General features: G+C 35.7%; 1 protein-coding gene across 2 annotated transcripts in view; it reads right to left on the bottom strand.

Annotated features, from left to right (window-relative positions):
* Nucleotides 1-2422: 2422 nt before the first annotated feature.
* Nucleotides 2423-14646, bottom strand: part of FAM151B (family with sequence similarity 151 member B) — a 35542-nt gene continuing 23318 nt past the window's right edge. For both annotated transcript variants that reach the window (XM_090276428.1, XM_090276427.1), the window contains 2 exons: nucleotides 13091-13226; nucleotides 2423-4575 (listed from right to left, as the gene is read on the bottom strand). In XM_090276428.1, coding sequence (XP_090132554.1) covers nucleotides 4422-4575; nucleotides 13091-13226 — 290 coding nt within the window. In that variant the 3' untranslated portion in view covers nucleotides 2423-4421. The remainder of the gene's footprint in view (nucleotides 4576-13090; nucleotides 13227-14646) is intronic.

The following is a 14646-nucleotide window of genomic DNA, read 5'->3' as shown; positions in this document are numbered from 1 at the left end:
AGGCGAGTGAGTTCAGCGTCAGGCAGATGGGCTTTTCAGTTTTCTTTCCAAGTTGGTGTCAATTAGCAGTATCAGCTAATCACTGAGAAATATAGCTACACCTGGCTTCTGTCCCATCCTGTTTGGGTCGGTGGCACCACCTGACCTTCTGTGTACTCAAGCCAAAAATACACATGCTAGATTCTTCCCTCTCCCCCATCTTCTCCATTTACTAGTTAAAAAACTCTTACAATTTCTTCCTTCTTAACTTTTCCTCTATCTCTGGAGCCTTTCCATCCCATTTTGCTACTGCCTTAATTCAGGGCTTCATCTCCTTGTGCTCCCATAATTCCAAGTTGTCTTCTCTGGCCATTGTAAGCACCTTTCTCACGCTTCCCTGCTTAAAATGGTGTAATGATTCCCAAGGCCTACGAGCAAAGAAGCATACTCCTCGACGTGGAAAATGGATCTGGTCCCTGCCTAACTGTCCCGCCTCAGTGCGGTTCGTCCACAAATTTTTTGAAATTTTTATTTATCAATGTAGAGAGGAAGGGGGAAGAGAGAAACTTTGGTTCATTTTTCCACTTATGCATTCATTGGTTGCTTTTTGTATGTGCCCTGATCAGGGATTGAACCCTCAATCTTGGTGTACTGGGACGATGCTCCAACCGAGCTACCTGTCTAGGACCACAGTTTTGTTTTTGTTTTTTAACAGATCAGATCAGGTTTTTCCCCACTCAGAGCTCTTTTGCCCCCGTGCCTCTGCCTGAAAGGCCCTTCCCTTCTTAAGTCTACCTGAGGAGTATTATCCATCATTCAAAACACAACTTAAGTGTTTTCTATCAATTAGAATAGACTGCTGTCTTCTCTCCACAACTTGGTGTATAGTACCATCGTAGGAGTTATGGCAAATATCCAGCTTGTTATTTATAGGTCTCTCTCTGCTAGACTGTACAATCCTTGAGGTAGGAATTATTTCTGAACTATTGGCACAGCTATAGCACAAAAACGTCAGTTAGATGCCTGTCCTCCTCCTTCCCCACAGGATTCCTACTGAGTCCTGAAGTCATGTATCTCTCTCACGAAAGACACAAGTGATTGAGCAAATTATGATCTCTGGACCAAAGGATGGTGGATACAAAGAAGACAGACGAGAGTAAGAGTGACACTGATATGGAACACGAGAGCAAAAACCCCGTGCTCCTGCCACTGAGGTCCCAAGAGCTCCTGGGTCCTGCCCTGCTTCTTCCCGACCTGGTCATCAGCTCTTCTTGGTTTCACTTATTCATTACACAATACTTCCATTTTCTAGATAAAGAAGTTTTAACACTCAACTATTTTCTGTGCATCGATTCTTGAATGGAAGATTATAAACACATGATATGCTCCAACAAGGTAGGCTCACAGCTTAAATTTCAAGATGAGAGAGCAGTGTTTTTCTACATATTCACTAGGTACTTAATATTTTTCATTATAAGGAAAAAAAATTCAAGATTCCTAGCTCCAAAAAACAAGCAAATAAACTGTTTTAAATAACTTTTAATAATTTCCCACTGGATAAATGAGTATATATCTGACTAATTAGCAATTATATCAGTCTTATAGAACCATAGACTACTGTACTTTTAAAACTCTGTTTTTTTGTTTGTTTTTTTTCTTTTTAACAATTGAATCTCAAACCAAAGTCTCTTCTAGGAATAGGATTGTTCTGTCAGGCTTGGGAAATAACCCTCAAATGTTATGGGATCTCAACATCAACACATTAGACCCAAGAACCTGAAGGGGGGAAGTGGGTGGTACTTAACCTTTTACTTATTTTGTGTCTGTAAACTTCCAAATATTTCCTATATATAAAGGCCCATAAAAACATAAAATCTTACATAAATAGTATATTATACATATATTGCAGCTTTTAAAAAATCAGTTTCTAGGAGTTCTTCACAAATTCAGAGTATGAGCCCTTTGTCAGAAATGTGTTAATGATGTCTTTTGATGAGCAATTTTCGATTTTGATAAAGCCCACTATGATTTTTTCTTTTATGGTTACTGTTGTTATAAAAAAATCATTGCCTATTCCAAAGTAATGAAAATATTCTCCCTTTTTCTCTTCTAAATGCTTCATAGTTTTAGCTTTCACATTTAGGGCCAAGATCCAGCTCAAATTATTATTTGTGTATGGTGTGAAGTAAGGATATTTTTCCATAGGACATCCATTAAAATTTTACTTTTCAACAGAGTAATTTTCTAATTCTCTTACCTACTTTTATTCCTAGAACACTTTAAAACATACCTTTAAAATCTTAATCTAAGTGACTCTCAGTTGATATATTTCTCAATATAAAAGAATTTTACCTTAAGACTAATATTTTTTAAAGTATTATCAAGGGTAAAATAATCAAGTAGTAAAAATATTTTGGACAATAGAATTTTATTTCGATCTTCATCAAAATGCAGTTCATCTATAAATTCAACTCCCTTTATAAAGGGAAAGCATGGTAATTTTATAAAACTTATAAATTCAACATTTTGTACTATAATTTTAAGAGCCATTCTTTGTTGCAATTATTAAAATTTCATAATTATCACCCTGGCTGGTGTGGCTTAGTGGACTGAACACCAGCCTGCGAACCAAAGGGTCACTGGTTCGATTCCTATTAAGGGCACATACCTAGGTTGCTGGCCAGATCCCTAGTCGGGGGTGTGTGAGAGGTAACCACACATTGATGTTTTTCTCCCTTTCTTTCTCCCTCCCTTCCCCTCTCTAAAAATAAATAAATAAAATCTTTTAAAAATTTATAATTATAAAACTGTACCTTTTGTTTTTGGCAAATAATGATAGAGCGTGAAGTTTTAGGTATTATTTGACAAATAGTACTGCATTCAGTTGGAGCTAAAATTTAAAGTGGAAATGTGACTGTTTTAAGTGTTTATAATCTACAATGTTTCATGTTATATCTCTTACTGTTATCTGTCTACATACAATGAATATGAGCCTTGCTCTGTGATAAGCATTGATCTAGATGCCTCCAATATATGAATCTCCCCTCAACTTCACAATAACCTATAAAAGAAACCTCACCCGCCCCCTAAATGGCCGCCACTTTATTGATGAGGAAACCAAGACTCAGTGAGGTTAAATATTTCCCCAAATCTATGGCTAGTAAGGGAAAGAGGGCGGGGTATGGTGGCTGTAGGGAAAGTCTGTCTGAATTTAAAATCCACGCTCTTTTCTCTAAATAGAACTACTTTATTCTCAGGGAAAAAAATGGTCAATAAAAGGCAAATTACATTGTTGGTAAATTACTTTTCAATAAATCAAAGCAGCAGGGTTTTTCTGAATACCTTGCTCAGGACTATGCCAGGCATTGTAAAGGACAGTTAAGACTGCTCCCTTACCATGAAGGACTTTATCATCTAGTTGAGACATGTACAACACAATTAGTAAACAATATTAAATAGTTACAATTAACTATTAAAGCAAGATCTGGAGACCACCGATGTGGCATGTTTGAAATGAAGGGCTGCACTGGAGGACACTGTGCTGACTTTTTCAGGGAGAGTACATTACAAAGGGCCTTGAAAGAGTAAGTCAATACAGCTGAATTTAAGAAGCCTCTGGAGCTTTCTGCTTTGGCATAAACAAAGAGGTGTTTTTAAATTTTTTCTTTGCAGAAATACTCAGGGTATCTCTGAGTGTGAAGGATGAGGTCACAAAGAACCAATTTTTGAAATTCTAGGAGCAGAACAAGAGCCTGAACTAAGGTGGCACTGGTGAGAATCTTGAAATTCACAGGATATATTACTAGGGTTTAAATTCTGCTCTTCAGTAGTATTTAGCTCACTATAGAGAACATGAAATGATTGAAATAAAGAAAACAAAGATATACATAGCAATCATCATGCTCCCAACAATATGGAAATTTCAGATCCAAATAATTTAATTTATATTGTTTTCAGTAAGTGGATTAGATTTTTTTTATAAAAAAGCTGTTTAGCTCTGTTATAGCTAAAAACATTTTTGAAGCCTTCTTACTATTTTGCAGCCTCTGAAATACCAGTTTCTCCAGGAAAATGGGAAGAGGATGGCACAGTTTTGTTGAATCTCAAATGCTAACAAAATGTGACTCATACCTGTATTATCACACATGGATTCTTTCAGTTATCTTCAGTATATCAAAAATAATTTTTTATATAAATGGTTTTAAGATATTATTTTCCTAAATTATTATTAAACTAGGCCCATTGAAATCTCTTCCTTCTAAATCTTTTAGGTAAGTACAGTATTATAAGGACATATACCTAATACATAATATGTAAATGTATTAGTGTTTTTGATTGGATGAATTAGAGCATAACTCAATCGTCATAATTTATATAACTCAGACCAAAGCAGAGAAGAATTATGAAACCAAAACATGAAATAATTTAGAAGAATCTTCTTCTTAGAGATTGATTCCAATGACTTGTTTAAATTCATGATTTTGTGGTTCCAAGATATCATAGAAAACTCGTTTTTTATCAAAATGGTCTCTAATACAAAGTAAATCTTCAATGGAATAGTTATCATTTTTTCCAGTCCAAATAGTCAGGCTGTACCTGCATTTAAAAAAAAAAAAAATATTATATAGTTAAGAGTAAAAGATAAACAAGTTAGGAATTCCAATAAACCTAAAAATAGTAACTCTCCATCTATCTCTCACCCAAATTCACACAGATGAAAAAAAGTAATTAATTAGCAATTGTGGAATTGTACTTTCCTTTCATTCCTTCATCAGCACTGAAGGCACTAGAGAGAGAAAAATTCACATTACTGTTGCTAAATTGGCTAGCTACTGTATCTGAATTACAGGAATGTGAAATGGCTGTAGAAACCCAGACTGATAGCACTGAAAATGGGTCAGATTTTGGACAAAAGAACAGAGGAGGCTGTACTGCTGATCAAGAAATCCATTGTCTACATAAGAACTACAGCTCTAACCTGGTTTCTTCGGTGGCCTGACCAGAGTCAAAAGCAAGACCGGAAGGGACTATGAAGAGACACAAATGTCACTGACATCCCCAACACCAACATTCACTTATAAGTGGCCTCACTATCCCTTCTGGGGGATTTTGTATGAGACACAAGAATGCCAAGAGATGTCATTAAGAACGCCCAAGGGGGTAAATATAGATCCAGTTCTGGAGTTAAAAAACAACAACAATAATATATATGCTGATTTATTATGGATATAAGAATATTCTCAGAATTTTAATATTATTTAAATTGTATATTTTCATTTCTTCCAGTGACATTACTATTACATTACCCTTATTGCACCAGAGGCTAGAGAAATGCAAAGCTGTTAAGTAGTTTCACATTTATTGTCCCATAAACATGTCAGAATCCAGGGGAAAATCTCCAAAGCATTTTTTCTAGTATAATAATAATAATAAAGAGTCTTGTTATATTGACACATTCCTGTCCTTAATGGTGACACCATTCTGGAAATGTAACCGAGGGGAAGTACTTTGGATTTTCTTCCACAGTAGTATTATGTGACAAATTAAAAAGAATTTTTAAACTACAGCTGAGAACACAGTAAAGAAAAAATGAGAATTACTTTCAAAACCTGTATTTTTGCTAAAATGGCACCTTTACTACTATACTTGAGCACCATGGTGACAAAACTTATAAAAAGACACAGATATAAACTGAGGTTAAAGGAAGAGCTTCCCAAGGTTATTTTGCATCTTTTAATCTTCCCTCTATTGTATTTAAACTGAAATAGGAAAAATAAAATTACCTAAGTGGATCTTAAGTTATATTCCTTCAAATCAATTCTCAGGTTTCATTTTTAAAGCCCTTAGTATCATGAAATAACATAAATAGAAAAATGCATAAAACATAAATGTGCACTTTAACAAATTTTTACAAAAATGAAATAGAACATCACCAGCACCTCGAGGGGCATTGTTATGCTGCGGTCCCATCACAACCTCACCTCTCCCATGGAGTCCTCGCAACCTTGACTAGTGTGGTAGCCACTTACTTGCTTTAATTTACCAACTATATACAGTTTAATTTTTGCCTGTTAATGATCATATGGTATATCATACTATTTTTAGTCTTGCTTCTTTTGCTGAATATTGTTTGTGAAATTTATACAAGTTGAAATATGTAGCTACAATTTATTCATTTTTTTTGGAAAATAGTTTAGCATTATCTACTAAAGTTGAAAATATGAATACCCTATGACCTAAAAATTTTATTCCTAGAATTGCCTCCTGATATAACCTTTCTAAATGCAGGCCATGTGCACCACTGTGTGTGTGTGTGTGTGTGTGTGTGTGCATGTGTGTGTGTGAATGTTCTCAGCAGCAATCTGTGTAATAGTCAAAACCATGAAACAATCCAAATGTCATTCAATAATAGAAGAAATAAATAAACTGTGATATACAAATAACAGAATGATAGTTCTTTATAAATTTTATATTAGAGCCCTTCGGAATTACAAAAATCTTCCCTAATTCTGTGCCTACCCTGTTCGTGCTCTTCATGGTATCTTTTGATGGAAAGAATTTCTGAATTGTAATGTATTCAAATTACTCAAACATATCCCTTATGGCTAGTGTTTTTTGTATCATCTTTAAGAATTCTTTCCCATCCCCAATGTTATGAAAATATTCTCTAGTGATACATTCCATTAAAACTTTGTTGTTTAACCTTTCATCCTCTCATACTGGGGGGGAAAAAAAAAAAAAACTCTGAAAGAGATGGAGTTAAGAGAAACCCAAAATTAAGGATAGAGGAAAACAAATCAACAACAAAGACGTAGCAGAGACAAAAAAAAAAAAAAAAAAAAAAAAAAGCCACTTAGTGCAATTCCATGGAAAGAAAAGACAAGGAAATTTCAAACTGAAAGGGATGACCGGCAGTACTTAATTAAACATAGCAGATGTTAAAATTTTGGCTTGAACAAAGGGTGATCTTCAAACCAGAAATTTCCAGGGAGTGACTGGCTACATAAGAAATGGAAGTTAAGACAATTGAGAGAGTATAGAGAGAAAGAAACAGGATGGGGGAACATCCTATTTGAACATGGCCACCTAAAGTCAGCACTGCTTCATTTTTGTCCTAAGAATCAACCCAAAGCAACAAAAAGAACAAAAGAATTAAAATAGAAACCTGATATTCAATGAAATTATGGAAGAGTTGAAACTGAAAATTACAAAACAGGTGAAAAGATCTCCAGTAGCAATAGATTAAGGCCAGATAGGTATATAAGAAGGTGGAGCTTGTCCATGTATGCAGATTACAGAGGAAGCCTACAAAACACACAGATGAGGGGCATATTCCACCTAAATACTTTGCAGAGCTCCAAGTGGGACCTTTCCTGGATTACATTTGGTCCCAAGAAGCAGTGCAGACAAGGAAAGAGTTTACACAGAAAAGCTATAGGGAATAAGACTGGTTCCTGCGGCAACCCAAATTTTTAAATTTAAGAGACAGATGAAAGATTTTATTTAAAGATACCACAACTGCCTATCTGCACCGACAGGGGAGAAGTTAAAGGTTAAACGAACTCCTACATAATATTGTCTGGGTCATAAGAACCATAGTCCTGGTTCCTGTAGAATATGAACTTTGGACAAATAGCTGGTCCAGGAAAAACTCACTTTCTTTAAAGCAGAGTAATAAAAATAAATTTGGCAGAAGTTTTATACAGGAGAGTACAACAAAATAAAAGAAAAAAAATAGCAGATGGAATAATAAAAACTTCATCTTTAAACAACTATCAGATAGCTGAACCAGATGTAAAACAAACAAAAAGAATGCCACCAAGCAGATGAAAACCACAACCAGACATTTTCTAAATGATGTAATTGCCTCTTTGAAGAAAGAACACCAAGCAGAGATATGAGCTCATTGAAGAGGTTTACAAGACAACAGAAAAGAGATGGAACATTAATTCACAGATCTTAGGAAAGAAGTGGAAAATTACAAAAACAAGGTGAAATCTAAAGGTGTACGAAGGAGAACAGACATTGTTGAAAATACTGTAAGGGACAGAGAAGATAAATTATAAAATCAAGTAAAATAAAAAGGCAAATAAATTAAAAAGAAAGAGACTAAAGAGAAAATGCTAACAAAGATAAGCAAAGGAGATCTACATATTCATAACTGGAGTCCCTATAGAAGAGAAATCATAGTGTTACAAATGCAATAGAACAAGTATATTAAAATAGAATTTGAAGAACACTTGAATCTATATATTGAAAAGAAGACCACATCCCTGACAAAACTGGTAGAGAATGGTCCATATAAGACAGAGTCTAGTAAAGTTACTGAGCCTCAAAGATAAAGAACGTTTTCTACATTCAGTTCCTCCATACACCCCGCCCCCTCCCCCCAAATCAAGTCACCTATAAGGCAAAAAAATCAGGCTGGCTTCAACTTTTCCACATCAATGCTCACACTGGAAAGCAGAGGAGCAATAGCACTGTGAGCCAAGAATTTTACAGCCAGGCAATCTATCATTAAGAATGAAGTACAAAGTTAGACATTAAGGAAAGTACAGTCAACTAAAATTAGGCAAGAGGCAGTGAAGAAATATACTAATTTTATTACTGCTCACAGAAATTAACTGGTATCTATAAAGTAGTAGATTAAGCATATATTATGAAGTAGTAGTAATACATAACCAACAGGAAAAAAACTTCCCAAATTATCAGAATTAAAAATACAAAAAGAAAACAACTACAGTGAAATTTTTGTTAAAGCTATACAAAGAGCAAGTACACTAGTTTCTTAAAATAACAGAAACAAGACCAAGCATCTGTATTATAAATAAGTTAAATGCTTATTTTAAAGTAAGACTCTTAGATTAGACTAATGGGAGCCAGGTATCTAAGCATCTGATAAGGAACTTAACAACATGAAAAGGGAAAAGGCTAGAAAGAACCCTGAGGGGTTGTGTTGAAATTGGAACGGTCAGTGTGAACTCATGGGTTGTTTAAAAATATATACATACAGACAGATATAGAAATTGTTATAGATATATATGTAGGCATGTGTGTAGGTGTGTGTGTATGTATGTCTGTATATATATGCACATATATTTCCCAGATCGGTCCATTAAGAGGTCCTAGAAGCAATAACACCCTAGTAGCAATGACTATACTAAACTCCCAGATTTTGCTTTCTAAATACCATCTGCCACTATAATCAAGCATGAGTCCTTGAAGAAGTGGCTGAATTGAGAATCAAGACAGGGAAAGTACATGATGAGACTGCCAAGAATGCAAGAACTGAGATTTGTTATGAGGAAATATTAAACTGACCCAGACTGAGAACACCTTTCATAATAAAAGGCCTGTAGCCTTTAAGACTGTCAAGTATGTGAGAGATGGAAAAGTTCAGGAACTATTCCAGATTGAAGGTGACTGATGAGACAGGACAACAAAACGTAATACGTTTCCTTGGAGAACTTCCTGGACTAAAAAGAAGAAGCATTGTTGGAACGGTTGGTTGTGGAATGCATGGCAGTGTTGCCTTAATGCTGATTTCCTAATTGGGAGGCTCCAAAATAGTAACATAGGAGAGTGTCCTTATTTAGGGTGGTACCCACTGGAGTACTTACAGATAATGAGGCATCATGCTAGAAAAAAATAGAAATAGAAAAGGGGAGAAAGAAGGAGCGGGAAAGGGAAAGAAAGAAAGAGAGAATAGATAAATATAGAAAAATGTTAACAATTTAGGAATCTGGACAGAGATGTAGTAGCTTTTTGCAACTTTTCTGTAAGTCTAAAACTATATTTTTAGTGACAATAAATCATCCTGTAATAAGTCAATAAAAAATTAAACTATAAATTTATTTTTCAGAGTTTGGATAAGGCAAAGTTATTAAAGATAAACAAAAAATGACAATGTGAAGTTAGGTTTAAAAAAATCATTAAACAAGACCAAGAAGGAGAACTTTTAATAATAAAAGTATAAGTCTTCATGAAAGTAAAACACTTCAAAAAAAGTTCATTGTCTTGGTGCTCCAAAAGCAACGGAACCGCTGGAGTGTGCACGGGGTGAGAAAGTTTAGGAAAGACTTTCAGTCAAGATGGCGGCACAGGTAAACACAGCTCACCTCCTGACACAACCACATCAAAATTACACTAGTATATAGAAGAAGAATCACTCAGAACCATCAGAAATCAAGCTGAATGGAAGTATGACAACCACAAAATTAAAGAAAACACATCTATCCAGACTGGTAGGAGGCGCGCAGACATGGAACGGGCTTGTCCCTCACCCACATGTGGTGGATAAAAATTAGGGAGGGACATCTAAGGAGCAAGGCGTCCCAGCCCCACACCAGGCTCCCCAGCCCAGGGTTCCAGTGCCAGGAAGATAAGTCCCCACAACTACTTGCTGCAAAAACCAGTGGGAATTGAGTTGGTGGAAGAAACTGCTGCAGCCCCAAGCAGTTCCTCTTAAAGAACCCCCACATGGACTCACCTTCTTAGACTCACTCCCTCTGAGCTCCAGCACCAGGGCAGCAGCTTGAAAGGCACCAGTGGCATACAGGGAGGAACTGAAGTGTCTGGTATCAAGGCAAGCAGAAGCCATTGTCCCTTTTCTAAACCCTCCCCTCACAGAGACAGAAAGCTGGTGCCATATCTGAGACTCCAACAACCTTGCTAAGATTGTTTGCCCTGCCTTGGAGATCCCCAGAGACTTAAGGGCCCACCCAAACTGCTTTTCCATATGGATGGCTGGTCTTGGCTCACACTTCACAACTTCCTAAATCCTCTCAAAAAAGCAACAGCTGGCTCCTGTGAGCCATTGGTCCAGTACTAGCAGCAGCCAGCTTAGATTCACAGCTTGGCTTCACCTGGGAATCTCCAAGCCCAGCACAAGTAGCAGCCATCTCAGATTGCTTCATATCCCAGGCATGTTGCCCAAGGCAAAACACAGGTGGCAACTGACCTCGGCCTGCACCACCTGGGAAACCCCAGGGCCAGCACAACCAGTGGACAACTACAGACCATGTCAGAGCACCACCACCCTGCCCCTGCACAGCTGATCCTCCACGGAGGGTTAAGGTTGGTGGTCGGTGGTCATAGCCAGTCCTTGAAGCTGACTGGCCTGGGTAAATCCCTCCCATTGATCTGCCAACAGCAACCAAGGCTCAACTACAAGAAGAGGGTGTGCTCAGCCCACCCGAAAGGCACACCTCCATTTCCTACACTGTACTTTACATCCCCACAGCTATTCTGTAACTACCTGTTTGTACTTCTGAATCCCATCACCTCTTCACGCATTACCCCACACCCCCTCCCATCTGGCAACCACCAAAATGCTCTCCGTGTCCATAATTCTGTCTCTTGGGTGGTAGGAGAGGCTGTGCCACTGGACCCTATAGGACACCTACTACATTGGGGCACATTACCAAAACACAGAGTCAAAGCATCTCTACCAAATACATAGAAACAAACACAGGATTTAGATGGTTCCACAGTTGAGTTTACCAAATCAAGTACAGGTCATTTTAATGTTATTTTTTTAAATATCAGAACACATACAAGGAATGAAAGGTTGCTACCTAAAATTGAGAAAGAAAAAGGCTGCAGATCAATCTCATTTTTTTTTTCTTTCTTAATGTATTTATTTGAGAGAGAGGGAGAAAGAGATGTGGGGGGAGGGGGAGACATTGATCTGTTGTTCCACTTATTTATTTACTCATTGATGGTTTCTTGTATGTGCCCTGACTAGGAATTAAACCAGCAACCTCAGCATTCAGGACAAAGCTCTAACTGGGCTATGCGGCCAGGGCAATCTCAATTTCTTTCTTTCTTTTTTTAAATAGATTTTATTTATTTATTCTTAGAAAGGGGGGAAGGGAGGGAAAGAGATCTGCTTTGCTGGACGATGCCCAACAAACTAAGCCACACTGGTCAAAGCAGGGCAAGCTCATTTTCAAATGCAGAAATCCTAACAAAAATATTAGCAATAAAAATGCAGCAGCACATTAAAAGAATGACAATTTATGATCAAGTGGGGTTTATTCTGGAAACGTGAGGATGGTTCAATATTATAAAAGATTACTATAATTCATTTTATTCATAGATACAGGAAGAAAAATATGGTTATTTTAATAAAAAATTGAAAAGACATTTGGTAGAAGTTCAATACCTACAGGAACATGGGCACATCTTTAATGTGTGAGTGTCTGCTTCCCTTACTCTCTACAATATAGTGAATTATCAGACTGGGTTTTTTACTGGTTGATTTGTAAAAATTCATTATTTGTTAAAATTCTTTACATCTGGCAAATGTACTGAGGATAGTTTTACCTGAATCTTCCCATTTTTATGTATTCAAATGTATCGAACTTTCCTTTTATAGCTCTAGGGTTTGTGCCACACTAAGAAAGGCCTTCTCTATTCTAAAACCATGTAAAACATTATCTCTTGTTTTTTTTTCTTTATGCATTTAATATTAGATGTTCAAATCTTTAATTAATCTGGAAATTATTTTGCAGGAAGTACTATGGAAAGGTGCTTTGTTTTTATGATATAGTTGGCCTGTTGACCCAACAGGAGTTATTCACCTTTTGCACCAATGACTTAAAATGCCAGCTATTACCTATACTGCGTTTCATGATAGACTTGGGTTTATTTCCGGACTTTCCCTGCTGTTCTATTGATTAATCTATTCAAAAGATAGTATCAAAACTGTTTCAATATCCGTACCTCTGTAATATATTTCAATATTTAATAGATGGTCCAACTAATTTTTCTTACATATCAAAATGGCAAAAGTTTTTATGGAATAGACTTCTGAAATTATAATAGGATTCAGAGGGAAACTATTTTATCTACTTTTACCTTTCTGTGAATGTATAACAATGAAAAAAGTGAGATTACTCAGACACCTACTAGGTACAGAAACTGAGAAACAGACAATGTTGAGCTTCATTAAGAAGCTTCATTCGAGTGAGGGAGTCCGTGTGCTTACAGAATGGGTGTTCATTCCTTCTCTCACACACACTGTTTTGACATAATCAGTTTTCATCCTCTGCCTCTGTCCCTCGTGCATACTCACCTACACACACTGTATTGTCACACTTACACATACCTGTTTGATTTCTTTAACAGCCAAAGTAACTGAGAACAAGACTGCCTGACTAGTGCTGCTCTGACAGGAAATGTTACAGGCTGACTTAGTTCATTACATATGTATTCCATCTCTTTCACCATTGTCCAACTGTAACCTGAAATGAAAAGGAAGATATTTACTTTTTTAATTGGAATACTTAAGTCAATTAAATAAAACCTAAATTACATATGTAAATTCATAGTTCATTCATACAAATTTCCATTTGAATTCAAAGTGAAATAAAATACTGCTTAATGCAAGAAAATATTTTGGGTGGAAAATGCAGATAAAAATTAAATCTAAAAATTGCACGACAAGTGATCTACAGCAAATGTAATTAAAAATTTTAAATATTAAGAAGAATTTACTAATATCTCAAATGCAAAGAAAGCAAATTTTGACACAGTAGTTACTTTAAATCATAAATATTTTCTATAAAGTAAGATTTTTTATTTGTGTTAAGTTTTCTTTTTCAAGAGAAAAATGGCTATTACACGTTTATGAGCTGTTTAAGTAATACTTAACTTCAATTTTTTTAAATTTATTTATTTATTACTTTTTATTGAATTTATTGAAGTGACATTTAACTTCAATTTTTAAATTTTTGGCCAGTTCAGATTTCAAATACATTTTACCTAAAATAGGAATTGTGGTGAAATTGACTTTTATATACCTGTTTTAAATCATATTAGGACATTGTGGGAAACACACTTAACTGTTTATAAACAGCTTCAGAAAAAAACTATATTTTTAAAATAACCCTAAACTCTATCAAAAGCAGGTTGTAAAAAAGTATTGGTCAGTAAAAGAACATTTAACAGAAAGCCTATGTGAATATATTAGTTTGACAGCTAAATTTCTCATGAAAGAAGGGAAATGTCTGATTTCCTTTCAAATCTGAAAAATTACATATTGTAATTAGAAAAATTGCTAACAGAAGTTATATACTTATATTACTATAAACTTATAAACTCTTTTTTCTCAAATTTGTGACACATGCTGGTAGTGACAAGAGGCCAGTGGAGAAAAGCAGCCTCAAAACATTCAGCACCAATGTAATGTAAAGGCCAGTTTAACTGGGTGTCAGCCTGAGGTTAAAGCCTGAGGGAAACAGTGACTAAAAGGAGTTCAGAATCAGTAAGGAAGTTACGAAATCATTTCTAGTTTACCTTCTTTAAACACTTTAAATTATAATGCCATATTTTTAGATGAAACTAATACAAATTAAACTAGAATTAAGTTAAAACATTATTTTTTCTCTCAATCATATCAATTGTCATTCCAGGGGGTTATAACCTAAATATCACTACTCACTGGATAGCAGTTATTCTGATCTCATGTTAGACTTAAAAACAATAGCAAGTAAGTAAAAAAAGAAATGAAAAAAAGAAAAAAAAAGAAAGCCCTGAACATAGGATAAAGGTCAACATCTCCACAGGTTCTAAATACCTTCTTAGTTTATCATTTTTACCACATGGACAGTTGTCCCAGAGCATCTGATTGCTTACTGGCTGTTTACCTGGAAATCACTGCCT

The sequence above is a fragment of the Furipterus horrens genome, unplaced genomic scaffold (genome assembly GCF_987537825.1).
Source record: "Furipterus horrens unplaced genomic scaffold, mFurHor1.1.pri manual_scaffold_5, whole genome shotgun sequence".
Lineage (NCBI taxonomy): Eukaryota > Metazoa > Chordata > Mammalia > Chiroptera > Furipteridae > Furipterus > Furipterus horrens.
This window is presented reverse-complemented; position numbering and strand designations above follow the sequence as displayed.